This window comes from Artibeus jamaicensis, unplaced genomic scaffold (assembly GCF_021234435.1).
Source record: "Artibeus jamaicensis isolate MK-2021 breed Jamaican fruit bat unplaced genomic scaffold, CSHL_Jam_final scaffold_612, whole genome shotgun sequence".
Lineage (NCBI taxonomy): Eukaryota > Metazoa > Chordata > Mammalia > Chiroptera > Phyllostomidae > Artibeus > Artibeus jamaicensis.
In genome coordinates this window covers 1,219,899-1,240,863 of record NW_026522049.1, presented here as the reverse complement: position 1 = coordinate 1,240,863, position 20,965 = coordinate 1,219,899, and the positions used below count along the sequence as shown (strand labels likewise).

At 62.3% G+C, this 20,965-nt stretch overlaps 1 protein-coding gene across 4 annotated transcripts in view; it reads right to left on the bottom strand.

Annotated features, from left to right (window-relative positions):
• The window catches only part of LOC119063086 (fumarylacetoacetase), a 109,327-nt gene that overhangs the window by 11,336 nt on the left and 77,026 nt on the right, over positions 1–20,965 (bottom strand). For 3 of the 4 annotated variants that reach the window (XM_037164213.2, XM_053658828.1, XM_053658827.1), the window contains exons 18-24: positions 17,490–17,592; positions 15,884–15,949; positions 15,472–15,557; positions 6,922–6,998; positions 5,795–5,929; positions 5,050–5,124; positions 3,128–3,279 (exon numbers count right to left, since the gene is read on the bottom strand). In XM_037164213.2, the coding sequence (XP_037020108.2) occupies positions 3,128–3,279; positions 5,050–5,124; positions 5,795–5,929; positions 6,922–6,998; positions 15,472–15,557; positions 15,884–15,949; positions 17,490–17,592 (694 nt within the window). Of the gene's footprint in view, positions 1–689; positions 2,178–3,127; positions 3,280–5,049; positions 5,125–5,794; positions 5,930–6,921; positions 6,999–15,471; positions 15,558–15,883; positions 15,950–17,489; positions 17,593–20,965 lie in introns of those variants that run through there. The other variant, XM_053658830.1, reaches the window with a different exon arrangement.

Here is a 20,965-nt window from a genome sequence, read left to right as displayed (position 1 = left end):
AATTCAGAAAGGTGGTCGTTTGTTTTTGAAACGCATTTTTTATTGCATTTTTTCCGTTACTGTGTATGAAAAGCTGTTAGGTTTAACACTGAGGGAAGGTTTAGCTATAAACGTGTTTTCAGGAGCTCACCCGTGCCCCACACTGCACCACCCCACGGCGGCAACCCTCCCTCAATCGCTGAGAAGGGAAGGGCAGCACAGGCTGCGGCCGCCAGGGCGGGAGGCTGCTCGCACCTTTTTGAGCCCCTGCAGCAGACAAAGCCCCTTCCACGGGGAGCAGAAAACAGATCTTGAGCTCGGCTGCAAACCCCGTGTCCGGGCACCCGCATCTCTGTCCCACAGCCCTGGGCTCCAGCAGCCGCCCAGGCCTGGGAAGAGGCATGAGTAGGTGTCTCGGACACTTCAATGGAGTACAAATAAACCTTGGTGCGTGTGCGAATTCCACAGGGGGGAAAATACTCTGCTCGAGAGAAAGCTGACCAACAGCACCCGCAGCCAGTCCCCACTGCAGCCAAGTGCAGCCCCCCACGAGCTGGGGGTGAGCACTGACCATCTGGCTTCCTGTCCGGGGGGCCTCTGAGCACCGGGGAGGTCAGCACACTAGGCTGAGGCTCGGAGGTTGTTGCCCGGCCTGAAGGAGGGCGCAGCGGCCGTGGGTGGCCGTGGGTTGGGCCTGCAGACACGGCGGGGCGACACCCCTGGGAGAAGGCAGGACCCGCCTGGAGGCGTCTGGGGCTCGGCCAGCTCGGAGGGGAGGAGTGAGGCTGGTGTCCCCACCTGACCGAGTGCTGCCCCAGTGTCCAAGAGACACCGAGACGTCGGCCCGGGCACTGAGGAGAAGCAGAGGAGGGCAGAGGGGCCAGCGGGAACCCCAGACGGAGCCTGGGGGGCTGGTTCCCGCCGGGTGGTCTGTTGCAGGGGGGTGAGAGGGCGGGACCAAGACACATCCCAGGTTGGGGCTTGGTGACCAGGAGTTTGGGCCCCCAGCTCTGCAGAGACCGCGGATGAACCTCCTTTCCACCTCTCGTGTACCCCCTGCTCTGGGCATCCTTCCAGCTACCGACCCGGCGGGCTGGGCAGTCGCCAAGGACAACGGACCGGCTCCCAGCAGGGCTGCGGGCACGTGAGCCGCAGGGAGACGTACACAGGTACCACTGGCGCCTTGGCCAGGGCGGCCCCCAAGGCTGCGGGCGCAGCGGGCCCCGGAGACAGGGCTCAGCCAAGTGGGAGCCGAGGGACAACCTCAGGTCAGTCTCCGCAGAGGTGCTGCCCACGCGGACGGCACCGCCCTCGGTGGGGCCGATGGAAAAAGGCTGAGACGCCCGCCTCCTGCCAGGAACAGCCCAGCACCTGTCCCCGTTTGAGTGCCGACCCCCAACAGCAGGACGTGGGCACACGTCACAGCCGCACGTCCGGTGCAGGAAGTGGGAGTCCGAGCTGCTTTCTGGCTTCGTCCGGCTCCGAGGTCCCACGGTGATAAAGAGGCCTCCTCTGGGGGCTTCCCACAGACGCCTGCCGTCACACACAGAACTTCTCAGGGAAGCTTCCTTCCCGTGACCCACGACCGAATGCAGCAGGGCTTGACCTTGTGCCCCCAGACGGTCCACAGCAGGGCTGCCCACTGCTGGCGAAGGTCAGCGAGGACCTGGAAAGGGCCGGGTGGGTTGCATCTGCGGCCGTCGCTGCCCTCTACTGGCCACAAGAAAACAACTCCCATCTCGCAGGGCGGATGGGTTTCAGAGCACGGTGCCTGCCGGCTGGCAACACCCCGAATGCTTCTGTCCTGCCAGGCACCGACATGGCTGTGGAAGCACAGACGTGGGAGGGAGTGAGGCAGATGGGTGAGCGGCAGGAAAGGGACTGGGTCGCAAAGGCAGGTGGCTCTCACTCAGAGCCGGTCAAAATGCTGGCATCAAACGGGGAAATCTCTACAACAGTGTCCGTGGCTCTGAACGCACAGTGATGGGCTTGTCCATTTCCGTGGGTCCAGCACGGGCAGCTGCAGTGGCCGGTGACAGGGCTGTGACGGGAGGCACACGTCTGGGGGAAACACCTCGGCCTGAACAGGTGCCTGACAAGTGGGTGGCGCCTCCTCTGCAGCCGGGTCCCTGGGCCCCGAGCCACGCCAGGCTCCACGGGTGAGTGGGCACCGAGGCCCTGGAGGGAGCGGCCTCGCCCTGCAAGGGGCCACGGCGAAGGAGGAGAGGAGGGGACTCAGACGGACACGCTCAGGGACAGGAGGAGGCCCACGCCCGGACCAGCCTCTCAGCCCGTCGGAGAGACCGCAGGGCCTGCCCAGAGAGAGGAGGGAGCGGAGCGGTGCGCTCTGGAGGCCGAAGGAGACCTGGGGCCGCGTGTACGGCACGACCGAGACACTGCCCAGCAGCCGGGGCAGGGGGCAATGTGGCTTCCTGCGGGCCACCCGCCTGAAGGATGTGAGAGCCAGGCTCTCTTCCCCCAGGTGCCAGGTGATGCATCGGGGCTGAGAGAGGAGAGGGGGCTTGTCCAGCAGGGACCCGGGACCGAAACCCAGGTCACCTGCCCTCGGAGGGACCTGGCATGGACCCGTCTGTCCAGGCTGTGCTCTGGGGCCAGGACCCAGGCCGAGGGGCCCGAGGCGAGCCCTGCCACCCTGGGGCTGGGGTACGGCAGCCAGGAAGCAGGGAGGCCACCTGCAGGCTGCGGTCACGGGGACACCGCCAGCAGAGGAAGAGGGGCTCGGGGTGGGTGGGGAGAACCAGTCTCGGTGCTGAATAGGGGGCAACGTTCGTGCCAGCGACAGGTGCGGGGGACAGGCCAGTCTGCAGGCCCCTGCAGCTGCCAGCACCCTGGGCACAGGTTCCAGTGCCCTGGGCACTTGGGCATCATTTTGACTTTGTGCTGCTTCTTGGGCCTGAACTTTCTCAAGAATAAAAGCAGGCAGCAGGCGTGACCTGCCCCTAGCCAGGAGCTGGGCCTCACTTCATCTTCCCAGCAGGTGGGACGCAGCACCCATCAACACCTGGGCAGCAGAGAGACCATGTGCCCCCCCCACCGAGGTGCCCAGGCCCGAGAGCCCGGCTCAGCGGGACCGAGAGCCCCAGCCTGGCACTCGGGGGCGGGGCGGCTGCGGGGAGGAAGCACGTACTTGACGTTGGTGTTGGTGCAGATGACGTACTCAATCTCGTCCGAGTACGGGTTCTGGAAGGTGAAGCTGCTGGTGCGGATCAGCAGCCACTCGCGGTTCTTGGTGCGGAACCGGTACATCACCGACAGCACCTGGCCCTTCAGCTTGACCACCTGCGGGAACAATGAAGATGGCCGTCAGCGGGGGCGAGGACCGGGCGTCGGGGGACCAGGGCAGCCGCCGCCATCAGCCTCCCCGCTGACACACGGCACCGCCGGCGGGTCCTCCTGCCCCGCTGCGTACAAAAACGGGTCAGCTCCTGTTTTGTATCTGGGCCTTCTTAGCTTTCACAGAGCAGGTCGGGAAAACCCTGGGGTGAGACACGGCCTCTTCATGGATCCAGAGCAGCTCCCCGGGGGGAGACGGGGTCTGGACGAGCGTGGAGGGGCAAGATGCTGCCGCGTGAGGCTGTACAGGAAGGGCCCTCCCGGTGGTGGCGGGGCAGGCGCAGCCGGAGCAAATGTTCAGAGGCAGGGAAGCCTGAGGTGGGACGGGGGCCAGGGGTCGCAGTCCAGGCCTCGAGACCAGGCTGGTGCTTGGGTCAGGGGCGACGCTGAGACCCGAGACCCCAAAGGTGGGACTGAGCCCGGCCTCACAGGCTCTCCTTGAAAACAGCTTCGTCTTCCTCACCGCGGCGACAGGAGACACGCAAGCCCAGAGGAAGGGATGGGGGGGAACCGCTGGAAGTCTCGCGGGGCCCCACTCTTCCGTCTGACTGCTGGGTGAACCGTGACCCCAAGAGGGACCCCGGGAGCGGACTCGGGTTTCTGGGCCCCGGGCGTGCCTGCCATTAACCACCGAAGTCAGATTCCACACGTGCTCGGTCTGGGCTGCTCAGTGTTTTTGTTTAAGTCCAGAGTTCAAGGGCCGACACAGCTCCCTCTGCGCGTTTGCAAAAATAAACCACTTCCCTTCGTCAACACTTGTCGCCCACCCGGCTGCCGATGGCTGCAGCCCAGGACGTCCCGCGGCTGCTCGGCCACTTCCCGCCGATCCGTGAGCGGCCGGGCCACGGCTCCTGGGGGTTTCTCCTTGGCTTTCCCCTCCCACTTGAGGGGTTGGTGGGGGCAGCTCACAAAGCAAGGGTTACTGAGGCTGGATGTGGGGCGGGATCAGATGTTAAATTCCCTCTGTTTCTTCTCAAAACCAGGTTCTGACCGCGTCACCTGTCTGTAAGATGGAGAGGCCTGTGGGGGGCGGGGGTGGCCAAGGGGATGGATGTTTTGGAAGGAGGCAAGCTCCAGCCTTCGCTCTGGTACCGCCTTGCTGTGTGACTCGGGGCAGGCGACTGAACCTCTCTGAGTGCTAGGGTCCACTGCGAAAAAGTGGGGGATGTGAACACACTGGGGCTGCATAGTTACTAACAGCAAAGGGCGCACACCTATCAGCGTTTCACGCCCACGCACACAGAAACACAAAGTCATCTGGCCCAGACAAGGGGACGCCCGAGGGTGCGGAGTTTACATGAGCACGTTCGGCCAAGACAGGGTGTGAGAGACATACTCTTGCAACGCCGAACCTTCCGGATTTCACAACATGGAGGTCAGCCACCACGGGTGCCGATCCACCCAGATGCTTTGCCAAGAACCACTGACCCACGGGCAACTCCACCCTCAGTGGGAGAGGGGAGGGGAGAGGGTGTACAGGGTGGGGAGCGGGTGGCCGGAGGCCCAGGGGCACCCACGCAGACGCAGCCAGGGCCCAGCAGGAGAGCCGGGCCATCGGAGTATTGGTCTAACACACAAGTAAAGCCGGGTGGGAAGGACCTGTTCTCTCAGATGAACAACAAGCTATTATTTCCTACAACAAGCTATTATTTCCTCTTAAAGTTCAATTCGCTGGCCCCTTTCTCGTAATGTCACCATCAGCGGCGGCGGCGGTACCTGCTGAAAGCTCTCTCGCAGGTGGCTCTGATCCTCCGAGTGGCAGAACTCCAGGATGTCCTTTCCCAGCAGATCCTGCGGAGAGAGAGGCGTCGGTGATCCCCAACCCTGTTTTCATAGTTTGCACACCAATGCGGTGTTCATTCCCCACCCCCCCAGGGGGAAAGCGGTCGGTGTAAACCGCCCCGGCGCAGCTGCGTCTCCAGGACGGGGGCTCTGGTCCTGCGTGTTGTTAGCCTGCCTCTTTGCTTTCTCTTCGTCTGGAACCACCTCTCCTGCCTTTTCGTGTTTCTCATGACACCCAGTTGGGTTTTTGTTTTGTTTTTTGGAGGGTGTGGAACAAGGACCTGAGGTTGTGCCCCGTGTGAAAGTGGATTCCAAATCTGCGTGAGGCACGGGCTTAGGCACGAGCACGTGGACTTCGGGAGGTTTCAGAGTTTATCCTCGTTCACGTGCTTTGCAGGACGTTCTACCTGGTGCTCATCTCAGGGGACCCTCCCACACAGAGCGCCTTCGCTCTAGTTTGTGAAAAGTCAGGAAGACAAGCGGCCGGGCAGGGAGCTAAGGGCGAACTTCCAGGGGAGCGGCTGCCCCCGCGGCCGCCCTGGCTTTGGACGGACGAGGCTGCGTCCCGGTGGGGGCGTGGGGTGTGCGCTGCGTGTCCCGCGCCGTGAGTGAGGGAGCTGCGTCTCCGACGAGGCGATGAGCGCGCCTGCCGTAAACGGCACCTTTACCGACGGCCTACCTGGGGCTGGTAGCCGATCACGCTGATGCACCTCGGGTCCACAAACGTGATGGTCCCGTCGGAGCTGTGGCGGGACAGGAACTCCGTGGGCGCCGACACCCCGCTCATGTCCATGCACACGGGAGAGCTGGTCACCTGCGGCGGGAAGCCCGCGGGGAGGAGGTTGGACCGAGACAGAGGGGGGACAGGCCAGGCGGATGGAGGTTCGCTGATCCTCCCATGTTCCAACAGCCCGGACCGCGCCTCAGGGAAACAGTGACGGGGGCCTCTTCCCCCCACCTCTGCGTCTCAGTTTCCTGACTGGTCAGTGGGGGTGACGCAGCCTGCAGTCTGACGGGCGGGCAGTGAGGCTCCGGAGAGACTGCCCGTCCAACGCCAGCATGCGGTCGGTGCTGAGAAACGTCCACACCCTTCCCCTCCCCCTTCGCTCCACCAGGGGAGGCAAAGGCGCCCAAGGAACTGGGGGAGATATTTAGAAAGACGACACGTGTGAACTGAAGTTACCCGGGGAGCCTTTCCTCACCCGTCTGCAAGCAATAACCACTGTTTATCATACGTGATCGAAACTGCTCATCCACCTGTCTGAAAACCGTGAGACCCGGGGAACCGGGGACGTGAACAGTGAGGGCCCTGTGCCCTGTGCCTCCACGGTGCCCTCGCCCGTAAGGGAGGGGGGCACAGGGACAGGGAAGAGCCCAGCGGACCAGCCGCAGTGTGAGCACCTGGCACGGAGCCAGCGCGCTTCTGCCGTGTCATTCAGCAATTTCGGTGTTTCCTTGAGGCTGAAAAGACGCATCCCCACCCTCGGGAGCTGGGGGAAGGGGCAGGCCCTCAGCCGACGGCGGGAAAACAGACGGCGGACAGGGAACCCTGTGCCGGGAGCCCGGTGGGGGGAACGTGGATCTCGACTGAACAGACGGAGGGGTCGCCTGGAACAGGGCCGGGCGGGGGCAGGCCCCGACTTTGCAGTGAGCGGCACACGTGTGTGCGTGTGTGCGTGTGGGGCGGACTGACCCAGGCCCCGGGGAGGGTGTGCAGCCCCACGCGGTCCCAGTTCCGGCCCCGGGAGACCCAGAGCCCGAACCCGGCCCTTGTGGAGACGGAACAGGCTGCGAGCGGCCTCTCACCTGCAGCCTCCCGATCGCCACGAGGCAGTACTTGCTGCCCTGCCCCACGTCTGTGTCCTCCTCGGGTATGGTCATGCCTGCAACGAGAGAGGCCGGCGTCAGGCGCGCTGAGCCCACGCGGGGCGGGCGGTGGCCCGGACTCTGCGCCGCGGTCGGAAGTGCGGACGGACGGACGTCTGGGCTCCCGGCCCACGGAGCCCGCCCCCGCACCGCGCTCTCTGCCTGACACCTGCGGATAATTCCGCGGAACGTCGCCATCCGCACTGGTGGGTGACGCAGAGACATGCTAGGAAGATGAAGTGCAAATTCCTCGTCCACGCGTTTGCCAACTGTGGCCGAGACGTTTCCTTATAAAAGGAATGTCGGGGAGAGCGGCCGGCGGGGGGTGGGGGTTCAGGTTGCGGAGCTGTTTCCCTCGCCTGCTGACCCAGAATCCGACAGAGGCCGTGAGAATCGCTGCGCCGTCACCGGCTGGGTCTTGGGGGGAGGACGCGGGTGCGCAGGACACTTTTTAGTTCATAACGTTAGGAAACAATTAGTGGGTTAATTTTACTTTATTTTTCGAGATTGTATAGCTCTGCTAAATTTCTTTAATGAAGATGGACTGTGTAGTAGTAGTAGTGATAATAATAATAAAGACCATCTTTAGAAGGGTGGCACAGGGTGCTTTGGCACTTACAAAAGGTGGGCTTCTCCCCACACCCAGGAATCCCCTCTGGCTGCCTCTCCTCTTCCAACAAATCGGCCACCGGAGGAACTCGGCGCGACCCCTCTAAACCCAGAGAACACGCACCCGGTGGTGGGGAAGTTTAATCTAGAACCTTCGGCAGAGGTGCAACCTGTCTTTCCACATAAATGGCTGTGAAATCACGAAAATTAACGGGTGTCTCCTCCGGCCTGAGGTCGTAAGTGAGCACCTGCTTTATCAACTTGGACTTGGGAGATGGACTTTTGTTGCCCATAAATCTTCAGCTGCAAACAGAGCCAGTGGGTGGGGGAGGGGACAGGGGGCTGCAACAGTAAAGCCGCCCAGAGGGGCAGGACAGCGCCCCCTCCAGGCCTCATGCCGCCCCCGGGGACAGAGGAGGGGGCCGCTGGGGGACTGAGTCCCGGTGACCGTCCCCGGACAGGGCAGTGTCTCCGTGGAAAGCCAGGGGCGGTCGTCCAAGGAAACCACTGAGCGCCAACCTCTGGTGCCCCCCGCCCCTCAGCTGCGGGATGGCACTGCGGTCTGCCGCGTTCAGTGACAAGTTCAGAGGTACCATGACAATGGCATCCTCCCCTGGGCTGGCCTCCCCCTGGTTTCCGGCTTCTGGGAGCCGAATCCCGCCCTGGGCCGAGGGGACACCCAGAAGGCAGGGCTGTGTCCGGCGTCCACCTGTCACCCGTTTCAGAGCCGTGAACTCCACCGGGGATCCTAGTGGGCTCTGCCTGCTGGGCAGCCATCCAGGGAGGAAGGGACACAGGACACAAAGAGGCAGTGTGTCCACAGAAGTAATGTCCTGCCCCTGGTCAGCGGAGCGCTGCAGCCTGTGTGTGCCGCCGGCACCCCGGCCAGGATGGGGAGGCACGGACAGCTGCCCGCGGCCTCGCCTCGGAGCAAAGAGGGAGCGAGTTTTCCTGAGCACTGGGCGGAGCGCGGCGGGTCACCTCTGATGCAGGAAGGCACCGCGTTCTGTACGTTTGACACAGTGGTGACAGGGTTTCTCTGGCTGCAGGAAGGAGAGCTGCACAGGGGAATGTCGCCGTGTCCGGAAGCAACACTGGGGACAGAGTGGCTGGACGATGGGGAAAGCCTCCGGCTCTGGAGGGACCAGAGGAGCCCTGACCCGGTAGACCTGAGTCTGCAGTCAATGGACCACAAAGCCTTCGGCCTCCGGAGCTCCAGGCGGCGTGAGAGAGAGCAGCTATGGGCCAGGCCACGGGGAGACCCACCGTCCCCACCCCACAGAGCTGCCTGGGGCGGGGACAGTGTCTACTGAGCCTCCAGCACAGGCAGGCACATGGGGCTCAGGCAGTGCAGCCCAGGGCAGGGGGACGTGCTGGGGTCAGCGACAGGCGGCGCCATGGGGGGGCTTTGGGCTGCCCTCTGCGAGGAGGAGGGGCCGGCCGGCGGCAGCGCTCAGCGCTGTCTCCAGCTCTGACACCCGAGGGTCCGTCCAAACGCCGGGTCAGACTTCAGCCATGAGATCAGCCGCGTGGGACAGTTCCTGAGCCTCCACGCAGCGCCTGGCTGTCCGCTCCGGGTCAGGGACGCGCTCCTCCTGGTGGGAGTTCACGGCTGGTGGCGGAAGGACCATCCCGATGCTGTATGGTCAGCGTTAGGGCCGGGAGGGGCGCGGGGCCAGGGCCGGGCGCCAGAGTCCAGAGGACCGGGCTGGGAGGGGACGCTTCCTGGCAGCGGCAGTGGTGGGTAGCAAAGTGGTTTTTAATAGGAACAGGATCATTCCGGCCATGTTAGCAGATCTCAGCAATTCCCCGACCGGGTTCACAGGCCCACTGTGCCCTTCATTAGGTCACCTCCACTTCGGAGGCGCCCCGCCCCCGGCCGGGTGGGAATAAGCCTGAGTCCCAGAGGAGACACTCCAGGCAACTGTAAGGAGAAAGTGCTGTTCGGGGGCACATTCGGCCCCATCCCGCAGTCCCCCTCCACTCCTCGCCGGCTCGAGTGGAAAGCTGGACGGCTGTCCAGCCCCACTGGGCGGGGTCAGTCCCGGGGCCCATACCCTTGTACGGGAATGGAGACACATTTTTCTGCACTCTGCCAAATGCAGGCAGAGAAAAAAACCCACCACTTTCCTGCTGTGAGCAATTCAGGCCGCTCACTCATGGACCACTTCCAACGTCCTCCCTGAGGGGTAGTAATCAGTTTAAGACAAAAAAAAAAAGCTTCTTTGGCCAAACACATTTGGGAAGTGTACTGTAAACAAAAAAATAAAGAGATTTCATCAGCATGGGCCTCTGCAGAGAACTGAACTTTCGACTTGGGGCAGGATTCGGTGAGAATCCAGACGGCAGGGTTCCCCCAAAGGTGCTTTGGCTCCAAAGGGCCAGCGGAGACCCCCTGAGGAAGTACCTGTCCCCACAGGTCACTGTGGCCACGACAGCCTCGAACGAGAGAAGTACAGGCAGGTCTGCAGACCAGGGTGGCTGCCAGCCACCAGCAGGGTTTGGCCGTGGGGCTCAGGACAAGTGGCTACACCAGCTCGCCCTGCGTTGGAAGGAAATGGCCCCTGGGGGAGGGTGTGGCAGTGTCCCCAGCAGGGCCGACCGTGGCTTGAGATCAGCGCCGAGTGAGGGCGACTCACCGAGCCAGCACCCCTCGATCTCTCGCCCCCCGAGGAAGGTCTGTGGCGGACCACCGGTGCGTCCTGCCTGGCTTCCTTCAGCCCCAGCTGCCCCGCCCCCGCCCCGACATCGTGGCACAGACAGGTGAACGTCACCTCTCTTGGTGACAGTGAAGTGGCCTGAGAGGTCTCACGAGAGCCAACAGGACCGACGACCAAAGCACCCGAGACTCTCAGCGAGGGATGACCCCTCGGCCAGCTCTACACCACGTGGGAAAAATCAGAAGCAACCAAAACCAGAAGCATCCAAAAAAGAGGCAGGCCCCGGTCTGCTGGGCTCTCGGTGAGGGTCGGCCGGAGCAGGGGGCCGGTGGCCGGCTCCCACACGCCCAGCAGACGGACTCTGCCTCCCACGCACCCCCTCACCCCGTGAGTGGGTGCCTCTGCACCCACCCGGACCCAGGGCTCCGCAACCCCCTGCACACCTGCCTGTGTCCCCCCTGCACTGCGCGCTCCTCACAGGCAGGGCCCCTGCTCGGACCCCGGGGACCCGGTGAAGCCGCTGGACCGAGGCAGGTACCCAGAGGTGGATGCTGAAGGAAACGTGAGAACAGCTTTGCCCGGCCCGAGGACGAGGAGGCCGGAAGGCTCTGCCCACCGCCCCGTCCACCTTGAGAGCGAAGGCCACAGCTCTCGCGTGTACAGGATGTCACGGCGGGACCCCGAGCAGGAGCCCGGGCCCGCTGTGGGCACACGACGTGGGCTCAGGGTGGGAGACAGCAGGGCTCCGGCCGCTGGACAGACGAGCGGCCTTTGGAGATTTTCAGGTGAGGGGCAAACACAGGCAGCGTGTCCCACAGCCCCCAGAAGAGCAGGGCTGCTCGGGAGGAGCTCAGGGCGGGGCCGCCGGGGAGCTGGGCGCGCTGGTCGGGCCACCACGGACTCGGGCCCAGACCCCGCCGTGACCTCAGGTCCCTGACACACTGTGGCCCCGGCTCCTGAAGGTGCAGCAGCAAAGGGAACAAATGCATCAGCCTCCCGAGGAGAAAGTACCACCTACAACCCGGCCCTTCCTGCCCCAGAGGCCCCGGCGGGAGGGACGCGGTCCCGCATCCCCTCCCCTCCCTCCCCTGGGTCAGACACCCGCTCACCGTGCCGACCAGCGGCCAGGTAACCGGCCAGGTAACCGGAGATGCCCGTGGGCTGTCAGGGGAGGAGCCACGCAGGCCAGACCGCGGTCACTGCGGAGGGGGCCCCTGTCCCAGAAACGGCGTCCATCTGTGAAATGCCTGAGGTGCTGGGTGACAGCTACACGGCGGAGGCCACGGGGGCCCCCAGAACTTCAAAGCCTCCTGGGGACCCAACACCCCTCGCCAAAGAGAAAGCACGGCCACCTTGGGCGGTTTCGTCTCCCATGTGTGTGGGACCGAGTGTATTCGCTTCTTCAGACTAAACAGGTTGCAGGTGAGAGGGGGACGGAACCGTCCAGGGGCCTCTCCTGCTCTCACCCCCACCCCACGGGCTCAGAAGGAAACTGATTCGAGGAACACCCTGAGACGCTGGGAGGCCAGCGGGGGAGGCCAGGGGGAGACAGGATGGACTCCTGGGACAGATCAGAGGACCCCAGGGGGCAGGGGGGCTGGCTCAACGGGAGTCAGCAGGGTCGGCGAGAACCGCGAGTGCCCAGCCGTCAGAGGCGGTGGGTTGGCAGGGCCCCCCAGAGGCTGCCTCTCCCGCGCCCGTTCAGAGACGCCCACGGTCGCCCTGCAGCTACTCTGAGCCACGCTGGTGCTTCGGAAACTGCATGCTTCCCGGGCCAGTCACTGTGTGTGACGGAGCCAGCAGCCTGAGCTCATGAGAAAGCAGGGCAGCGGCACATTTCTCGTGGACATTTACAAGCCATCGCCGAGGCGCCAAGGGAGGCGCCGCCCCGATGCTCCAGTTCCATGACCTTAGGACGGGGTGAGAGCGCCGGTGACCTCACTCCGGCCCCCTCTTTGGGGCCAGATGACTCTCTACCATCCTCGGTGATTTCCCGGAACGTGGATTCTATTAATGGCTTCGGAAATTCTAGCAAGAAATTCTTTCACGTACAGGCTTGTTTTCCAACACCTCAACCTTTACAGAAATGCAACAGCGAAGGAAAACCAAGAAACATACAAACAACCCCCCACCCACACACACACACACACACACACACACACACGAAGTCTAATTTTGGTGCAAACTGACCCTCTGGAATGCTCTTTAGAGAAGTTCGTTGATTTCATACGAATGTCAGTGTCTCTGATGATGAATCCAGGAAGACTTCGGAATACGCAGGGACAGACAAGGAAAGAGTAACCAGTAAGCTGCTACACTCAAGTAACACCTAGCGTTCCACGTAGTGAGTGCTACAGTGTTTCAACATGCAGAGGACGTCGGGTTTGTGATTCTGAAGCGGTGCCCCTGCTGTCCAAAGAACACGCTCACTTCACAGGTGTCCAGGATTCTGTGGAACAGGCGTTCCAGGCTGCTTTTAACCAATTCTCTGCCACTGAAGTTTAGATTAACTCACGGTTTTCCTCAGAATAAACTCCTAGAAGCCCAGTTTCCTGTGTGTTCAGGGACGCTCATCTTACGGCGCTGAACTCGTACAATAAAACTACGCTGCGGGAGGTTCGCGTGGACGTACATCCCGACCCGCAGCACACAACGGAGGATGTCTCTCTGAACCTGACCGACGCTGGTAGTCTTCTGCCTGTTTTACTTTTTTGCTGATTGGTAGGTAAGAGGAGACAGCATCAAGTTATTTCCATTTGCTGTTATAATGAACAGGAGACTGAATTTTTGGCCAAACACTCAGTGTGCACGTATCATATATGATACATATATATATGAAATGTGTGTGTGTGTGTAAAATGGTTTTTTAAGGCCCTTTTCATATCCTTTGCTCATTTTCCCTAGAGTGGAATCTCCCTTTTGGTCACTTTCTCCTTTTTTGCCCAAATCATGCCTTCTGGAACTAACCTAAGATTAATTCCTCCTCCGTGTGACACCCCCTCAAATACTTAAAGACAGAAATCATGTCTTGCTCTCTCCAAGATAAACACGCGGCTCCCTCCACCATTTCCCATACGGCTAAGTTTCCAGGGCGGCCACGGAAGACTCCGTGCACCACGGGCCCCGAGGCCCCCAGGCCTGCACTCCCCACACCCTGCATGCACCTCGGGCCCGGCCTCCTCCACCCCCTCACCCACGGGTCGCCACGAGTGGGTTTTATGAGGATTGTGGCGTTTCTCGTGGGCTGTGGTAGGCCCGGGGCCCCAGTGGCGTGGTGAGAAATGGAGCCTGGGGGGCCGGAAATGGGAAGAGGGGCTGCCTGGGGCCATGGCAGTGACCAATGCGTTAAGGAGATGGGCAACCTGTGACAGGGCCCCGAGGGGCAGAGCCAATGTGGCGCGGTCACCAGCCACCTCAGACCTGGGGGCAGGCAGGGACCCTTCCCCGTGTCCCCGGTGCTGACGGCCTCACACCCTCCGGCAGCCCCCGTGGGAGTGCTGGCGCCCCCCAGCCCCCGCCAGCACCTGCTGGGGAACAGGAGGACCGGCCTTTGCCCGGAGCCTGGGAGCCCCACAGCCGTCAGGTCAGCCCGCCGCGTCTGCTCAGGAACGGACCACTGCCAGGCGACTGCACGCTGTCCACGTCCCTGGCCACGTCCCCGGCTCCCGCTCGCCTCTCGCCAAACCACCTCCCGATGCCAGTCTGGGGCCTCACGTACTTGAGGACCTCAGAGGCTCCGTGAACGTGGGCACGAGCGACCCTGTCTCTGCTGTGGGTCCAGCCGGCCACACAGCAGCTCCCGACAGCTCCCCACGCTCCCCGCGTCCACAGAGCTGAGGTACAGACTCTGATCGCTGGGAGGCCCCGCCGTCCCGCAAGGCCCTGTCCTGCCGTCTAGCTGGGGCCGTCAGGCGAGCAGCCCCTCGAAAACTGTGTGCGCTATGATGTGAATAGAAAAAACATGGATGAATAAAAACATATAAGTTAAAAAACAGACTTCTGCACACATCGGTCAGACAGGTACATGTGTCTGTGGACAGCAAATGTTAAGGGCAACCACTCCTAGCGAAGCTGCCAGAAGCCCTTACGGACCTTGTCTTGTCTGATTGCCACAGAGATGCCTGCGGCTCCCTCGCTCAAGAAAAAGCACAGCCTGAAGGGACACAGTAAGCTTCCGAGTCTGGCTCAGACAGCATGTGGATTTTGAAGCAACCGGACGTGGAAAGCAGTATGAGCCCCACGTGACCTCTGACGCAAGAGGCAGAGAACAGACCAGCAGCCAACGGAGCGGCGGGACCCTGAAGAATCCAAAGGACGAGGAGAAGCTCAGCGGGAGAAACCGGGGAGGGCCTCTGACGGACCCCGCAGACGGCGGGGCAGCCCAGGGAGGCGGTGGCGGACCCGGAGGGCCCCTTTCGGGTAAACACAGACTCCTGTTCGAAAGATTTTCGGGGATGGAACTCGCACACGTGAAGTCTGCCGGCTTCACACGTACCATCCCGTGGCGCTCAGCTGTGCCGCGACCAGCACTACCAAATTTTAGGGCGTTTCTGTCACCTCGAAAGGAAACGCCGTCCCCAGGGCAGGCACCGCCCGTCCTTCTCCGCTGTCCTGGTGGGTTTCCCTGGTCTGGGTGTTTCGCACGAATGAAAACACACGATGGGACCTCCCGAGTCCGGCTTCTTTCTCTCAGCGCGATGCTGCTGCCGTCCGGCTCGCCTGCATCACGGTGCGGCTCAGTGCTGCCCTGATTTTTACCCCCGAGTAACGTCTCGCTGCACAGAGGCACCACACGGCTTCGTGTTTATCCATTCGTCCACCGGCGGACAGTTTGGGGCGTGCCCCTGTGTGGCCGACGGGAGTGACGCACCCACTGCTCTGGGGACGTGTCTTCTCCACTGTCCTTTGTGCGTCCCCAGGGCTGAACTGAAGCTGCTGGGGCAGCCACATGGCTGCTCCGCGCTGAGCATTCCGAGCAACTCGGACGGTTCCCCAAAGCTGCGGGGGGCTTCTACATCCCCACCGGTCGTCTGGGAGGGCGCCGGGCGCCCCCATCCTCACCCACACGTGCCACCGCCTCTCGGCGGGTCTGGGAGGCGCCCTGTGGGGGTTCCGAGGAGCATTTCTCTAAGGACTCGGACACAACGGTCATTTTAAACGTCACTCAGGCGTCGCCGAGTGCTGTTCCGAGTGCTGTGGGGTGCACGCGGCCTCTGCTTACCTGCGGGGGGCCAGGCCTTGATGTACCCCGTGCAGTGGACCACGGCGTACTGGGCTTCCCCCTCCTTCACGGGGCCGAGGCCGTTCCTGCGGAGGAGTGTTTGTGAGGAGGCGGTCGGGCCCCGGGGCGAGGCGGGGACCCCGGGGGGCTCCTTCCCTATCTGAGCTACGAGGGTCCCTTGTGCGCCTGGTGACTTTGAATCTTGACCCCTTGCCTCCCACCACGTCCCCTCCTTCCCCGTGGTCTGAAAGTCCGAAAGGAACCCCGCCCAGCTCCCTCATCTGAGCCCCAGACCCCCGATGCCTGGGTCTCCCGGCCCCCGGGGCACTCAGCCCCTCGACCACTCCTCGGCCTGGGGCACGCGGCTACCTGGCGGCAGAGCCCAAAACGCACGCCCGAAAGCCCCACCGACCTGAACCGCTTCCTCATGGTGGTTATTCTGCTGAGAGGGAGGTGGTCCAACGGAGCGTTCCCGCACCTGGGAGGGGACAGACAGGTCGGGGAGAGTGAAGACCGGAGGCGGGGCCTGTCCCACGCTGGCCTGCGCCCGGGTGGCCCTAACGCTCACTTCCTTCCCACGTGTGCGAGAACAGACTCGCACGTCTGGGACCCTGGACGGTCACCTCCGGTGGGGAGAGTGGGACCCCGTGTGCCGGGCTCACTGAGCCAGTCCCAGGGCCCTGCTCGGGAGCTGAGACCCCCGGAAGGACTCGAGGGGGTCCTGACCAGGCTCGGTGCTGCCGACCACCACGGCGTAACCGAGTGGAAATGCTGGGCCAGACGCCTCCATGAGGTTCCCTCCACGAGCAAACTGCTGAGGTGGCGCAACAGAGGCACCACCGACCTGGCACTTGGCTGAACGCTCAGCAAGGCGGTGGGCGCCTACTGACCGCAGCGCTGAGGGAGGGCCCTGCTGGGCCGGGCGGTGGCTGCTGCCATTCTGTCCCTGGTGGACACTGAGGATCCCGCTGCCCGGCTTGCACCGGTCAGCCAAGCAGAGGGCAGGCGGCCTGTACACACCCAACCCCACGTCCGAGGGGCACGGTCGTGTCTTGTCACCCCAGCACCATCCAAGCGGGGGAGGTGGGCACCTGTGTCTCCCAGATGCTCAGCCCGGACAGGAGCCGGCTCAGAGGCAAGGACAGCCCGGCTCGGATCCCTTCCTGGCTCCGAGCACCAGGGGCAGGTCGGAGAGGCAGGCTGCACACGAGCAACCCGGCCCCTTCCCACTGGCCGCTACATTTGCTTTCTTTTCCTCCGCAGCACGTAACCGCCGGTGACACTCCATGCATGTGCCTGCTACTGTGCCCACTGTGGACCTCAGAAAGGTAGAAATCAAGACCCTCACCCTTAAGGGAACTCTACCTTCCTTACGGAGTCAAGATGTTTACAGTTAAAATATAATCAGCAACATTACAATTAAGGACAAATTAAAAATGTGTGAGTTGGGCCCTTGCTGGTGTAGCTCAGTGGATTGAGCATGGGCCTGCGAAGCAAAGGGTCCCTGGTTCAATTCCCAGTCAGGGCACATGCCTGGGTCGCAGGCCAGGTCCCCAGTAGGGGGTGCACAAGAGGCAACCACACATTGATGTTTCTCTCCCACTCTTTCTCCTTCCCTTCCCCTCTCTCTAAAAATAAATAAATAAAACATTTTTAAAAAAGAAGTCTTTTTAAAAAAATGTGTGAGTTGGCACAAGAAAGCATAATAGCAAGTGTGAAATCGGTAGGTCTTAGAAAATATGTTAAGAAACTGAGCCCAGTGAGGCCGGGGTCAGGAAGAGCCTGGAAGGAGCAGCAGACAGTCCGTGGAGACACGCGGACAAGGGCAGCCGGGCGAGAAGGGCAGGAAACGAGACACCTGGGAGCGGGAGAGAGAGGGAGGCCGTCCTTCCAAGAGGGACCGGGAGTCTGCGGGCCCACGATGAGGGGGCTGGGGTGAACCCGAGGGGGCACGAGTGACCCTGGCTGAGCCCGCCGAGGCCCCTCCTGGCGGAGCGGCAGGGCCCGGACGGACGCACCTCATCCTGCAGATGAAGGACCGCCGCGAGCCCATGCACATCCTCATGGACGACTGCTGCCCTTCCTTCTTGACCGTCCCCGTCTTCAGGTCCAGGATCCGGCCTGGGGGAGAGAGCGGGACACTCGCATCAGCCTCCCCCTTCGCCTTCGCCGGGGGTGGGGGTGGGGGTGCAGGGGGAGCTCTCCGCCCTGCTGATGAGGGTGGGGAGGGCCACGCGCGCGGTCTGCTCCGCGGAATTCCCAACATTCTTTGGCAGGAAACACACCAGGCGATGAAATCCACTCGATTCTCAGCGTGTTTTCTTCCGAGGGCAGCCGTCTGGCCCCCAGTCCCTCCGCCTGGGCCTTCTCCCCACCTCCTCACAGTCGCCCACAACACCCTCCCTGCTCAATCCGAACAGGCGTCCCCTCCGTCTCGTCTGACGGGGGCCCCCCGGGCTGGCCCCCCTGTCCTGGGCCCCCTGAGTTCACACACTACCTGGACCCACAGCACTTCTGGGAGGACACCCCTTCCCTCACACCCCACGCTCGGGGGCCGCCTCTAAAGCTCCCGGTGAGCCCGCTCCCAACACAGCAACCCAGCACTCAGTGTCTCCACGCCGCGACACGGACAGAGTCATCGCACAGCTCAGGGGTTCCAACCATGCTTTTTCTGGGACGGTCGAGGAGCATAAAACACAACAGGAGCCGGCAGACGCGGGCGGGCCACCCGAGCCTGCCTCTCACGGCCCGTTCTTTACGCCCTCGTTCGAGCTCGCTCTGGCCGCTCAGCTCGGGGCAGTGGCTGAGCTCTGTCAGCGTGGGAGGGACAGTATGGGCCCCCCCCCCCCCCGCAGCCGAAAACATTTGCTCTCTGGCCCTCTGCAGAAAGCGTTTGCTGACCCCTACTTGGGAAGAACGATGACAGCGATTCCCATCCATGGGGACAGAGCACTTTCCCTGACGCAGAGGGTCCCCGTCCCCCCGCCGCCACCCTGTGCCTGTCCTCAGGAAGCTGGTTTTATTATTTCTATCGGTAGTGACTTTTTTTTAAAAGAAGAAGTTTGTCTTGGATACGATCACAAAAGAAGGCTCTGTCCGAGCTCTCGGAACAGCTCCCCAGGCTACTGCAGAAACACAAATAAAAACCAGAGTCATCTCATGAAAGGAATCCTTAAGGAAAACAGGAAACATCTTATCTTGGATTAAAAAGGAGGACAACCAAGATAGCAAAGGAGGAAAACAAGAGAAAATGATTAGCAACAGAAGCAAAGCGACGGCTCCCAGGATGGACAGTATCTGATGTTCTTCCAAAAATGTGTGCCCCCCCCCCCAAACACGGGCCCAGAGGCGGGAAGCAGCTCTTGGTGACAAAGTGTTCTCATTCCCAAGAGGCCGGCCCCAGCCACTGGGGCAGCTGCACACGCCAGGACAGACACCCCCTGACACACACACGCACAGGCATCCTCCGCCCACCGCAGGGAGGTCCAGGGCAGGAGCTGCGCCCACTGAGCCTGGGAGAGAACAGGCTTGTGCTGCTGAGGCTGGCGGCAGGGTCTCCACGTTCATGACCTCTGGCAGGTGTTTGGACACGGCTCAGGGACAAAGGCACCAATTCTCAAGTCGTAGCTTAGCTGCTGTCTTCTCAGAGCAGAAGAGGGGGCTTCAGATGGGCAGTGGAGTTCGATAGGGGTGTCCATTATTCCGTCCTCCCAGGGCCTCCCCGCCAGGACACGTGCGTGCTGTTCCTTCAGGATGGAAGTCAAACATGGGGCTGCCAACTCCTTACAAGACCCCGCCTCCCAGGCATGGTGACTGGTGGAGGGCTGGACAGCTGACACCAGCTGGGCCAATCACATGACTTCATTCTTCTTCTGTCCACAATGACTGGTCCCAAGATTGGGATGTCATCCAGATGGGCCAATCAGAGCCCTCCACAGGCCAAAAAAAAAAAAAGTCCCATGGACCTCTCTCCTTCCTTTAGGAGCCTCAGGGTGGTCTCCCAGCAGCAGGGACTCCAGCTTCCTGGAGAAGTGGGCCCAAGACTGTGACACCGACTCTGAGAAAACAGGGACAACAAGCAGGCGAAAGGGCCCCTCACGGCGCTGAGACCACCTGTGCCGATGAGCCCCCTTCTAACGCCTAAACTAGGTCACCGTCAGTCAGTCCCCAGGCCTTCCCGTCGAGCAGTCCAGACTAAGGCAGCAGCCTCTGGCCTTTGACAGAGGAGTAAGGATGGACTAAATTTGGAGAGGATTTCTCTGTGTCTGTGCTCGGAACTGCTCTGCCTTTCCCCCCAGCGTCCAGGTGAAATTCTTTCCTTTAAATGGCTTATCTGATGGGGTTGGACCTTCATGAGTTATCTCATTTTTTTAAGATCAACCGACTTGGGACTTCGACCACATCAATGAAACCCCTTCCCCGAAGAACTCGGACCTGCAACTGATGAAATAACCAGGGGGCAGGACCTCTGGGGAGCCTGGCAGCGTACGGGCAGACCACAGGGTCCCCAACGTCACTGCCACTTGAGCGGATGACCTGCCTGACTCCCGAGACCATGAACTCCCTGAGCACAGCGAGCCCTGGCCTGAGCTTCTCTGTGTCCCCAGGCCAAGGTGCCTCCCACATAGTGGGTGCCCCGCAGCTCTGCCCTGGGTCGCAGCTCCCTGCTGCGCACGGGGCACTGTCACGACAGCTTGGAGGCCGAATTAGAACCCTCGCGTGCTCCCATGGGCCCCCATTTCCTAAAGGGCCCCTGACGATTTTGGGCTTCTGTCTGCAAGCACCCCCGCCCGGCCTTGAGCGAGCAGGGCGTCCTCCGTGGGCAGCAGGGACCCGGAGCAGCCCCCGGAGGCCGACCTCCCGGCATCTTCTCAGTGACCCGGAGGCAGCACACTGCTGACCTGGGCCCCACAACAAACACGTCTCTCCCGGTTCTGCTCGGCTGTCTGGCCTGGTGACATCAGAGCACGACGGACTGAGTGTCCTGTTTACCCACTGGGGACACTGGCACTGGCATCCATCCGGAAGGGGTTCTGTGAAGGGGACATGCGGTTTGGCCCAGGCAGCAGCTGAGGGGCCCATCCACACCGGGCTCGGGTTCAGCCCCCGCCCAGGCCACAGGCGGGCCGGGGTCTCCCACCTTTCCTGCTACCTCCCTGCTCCAGCCCGGAGGGCTGGTGACCTCGGACAGTGAGGTGGGGGTGAGCCCCACGGAGCAACAGGCGTGTTTTCTTTCTCTTTTCGAGAAGATCTTGTCAAAACGGTGCGTGGAGGCCCGCACACACCTGGTGGCTGCAGGGGAGCGCGGAGCTGCGGCCTCCGTCGGACAGAAACACCCACTGCAGACAGACAGCAGGCTCACGGTGAGGGGAGCCTGCACACCGTCCCCGGCCGGCCGTTCCAGCCGCCCGACTGAGGCCGCAGCAGAGGTCTGGACCACGTGCAGACGAGGCCCGGAGCAGAGAGGGCCGCAGGGGAGGGCGCCCCAGGCCGA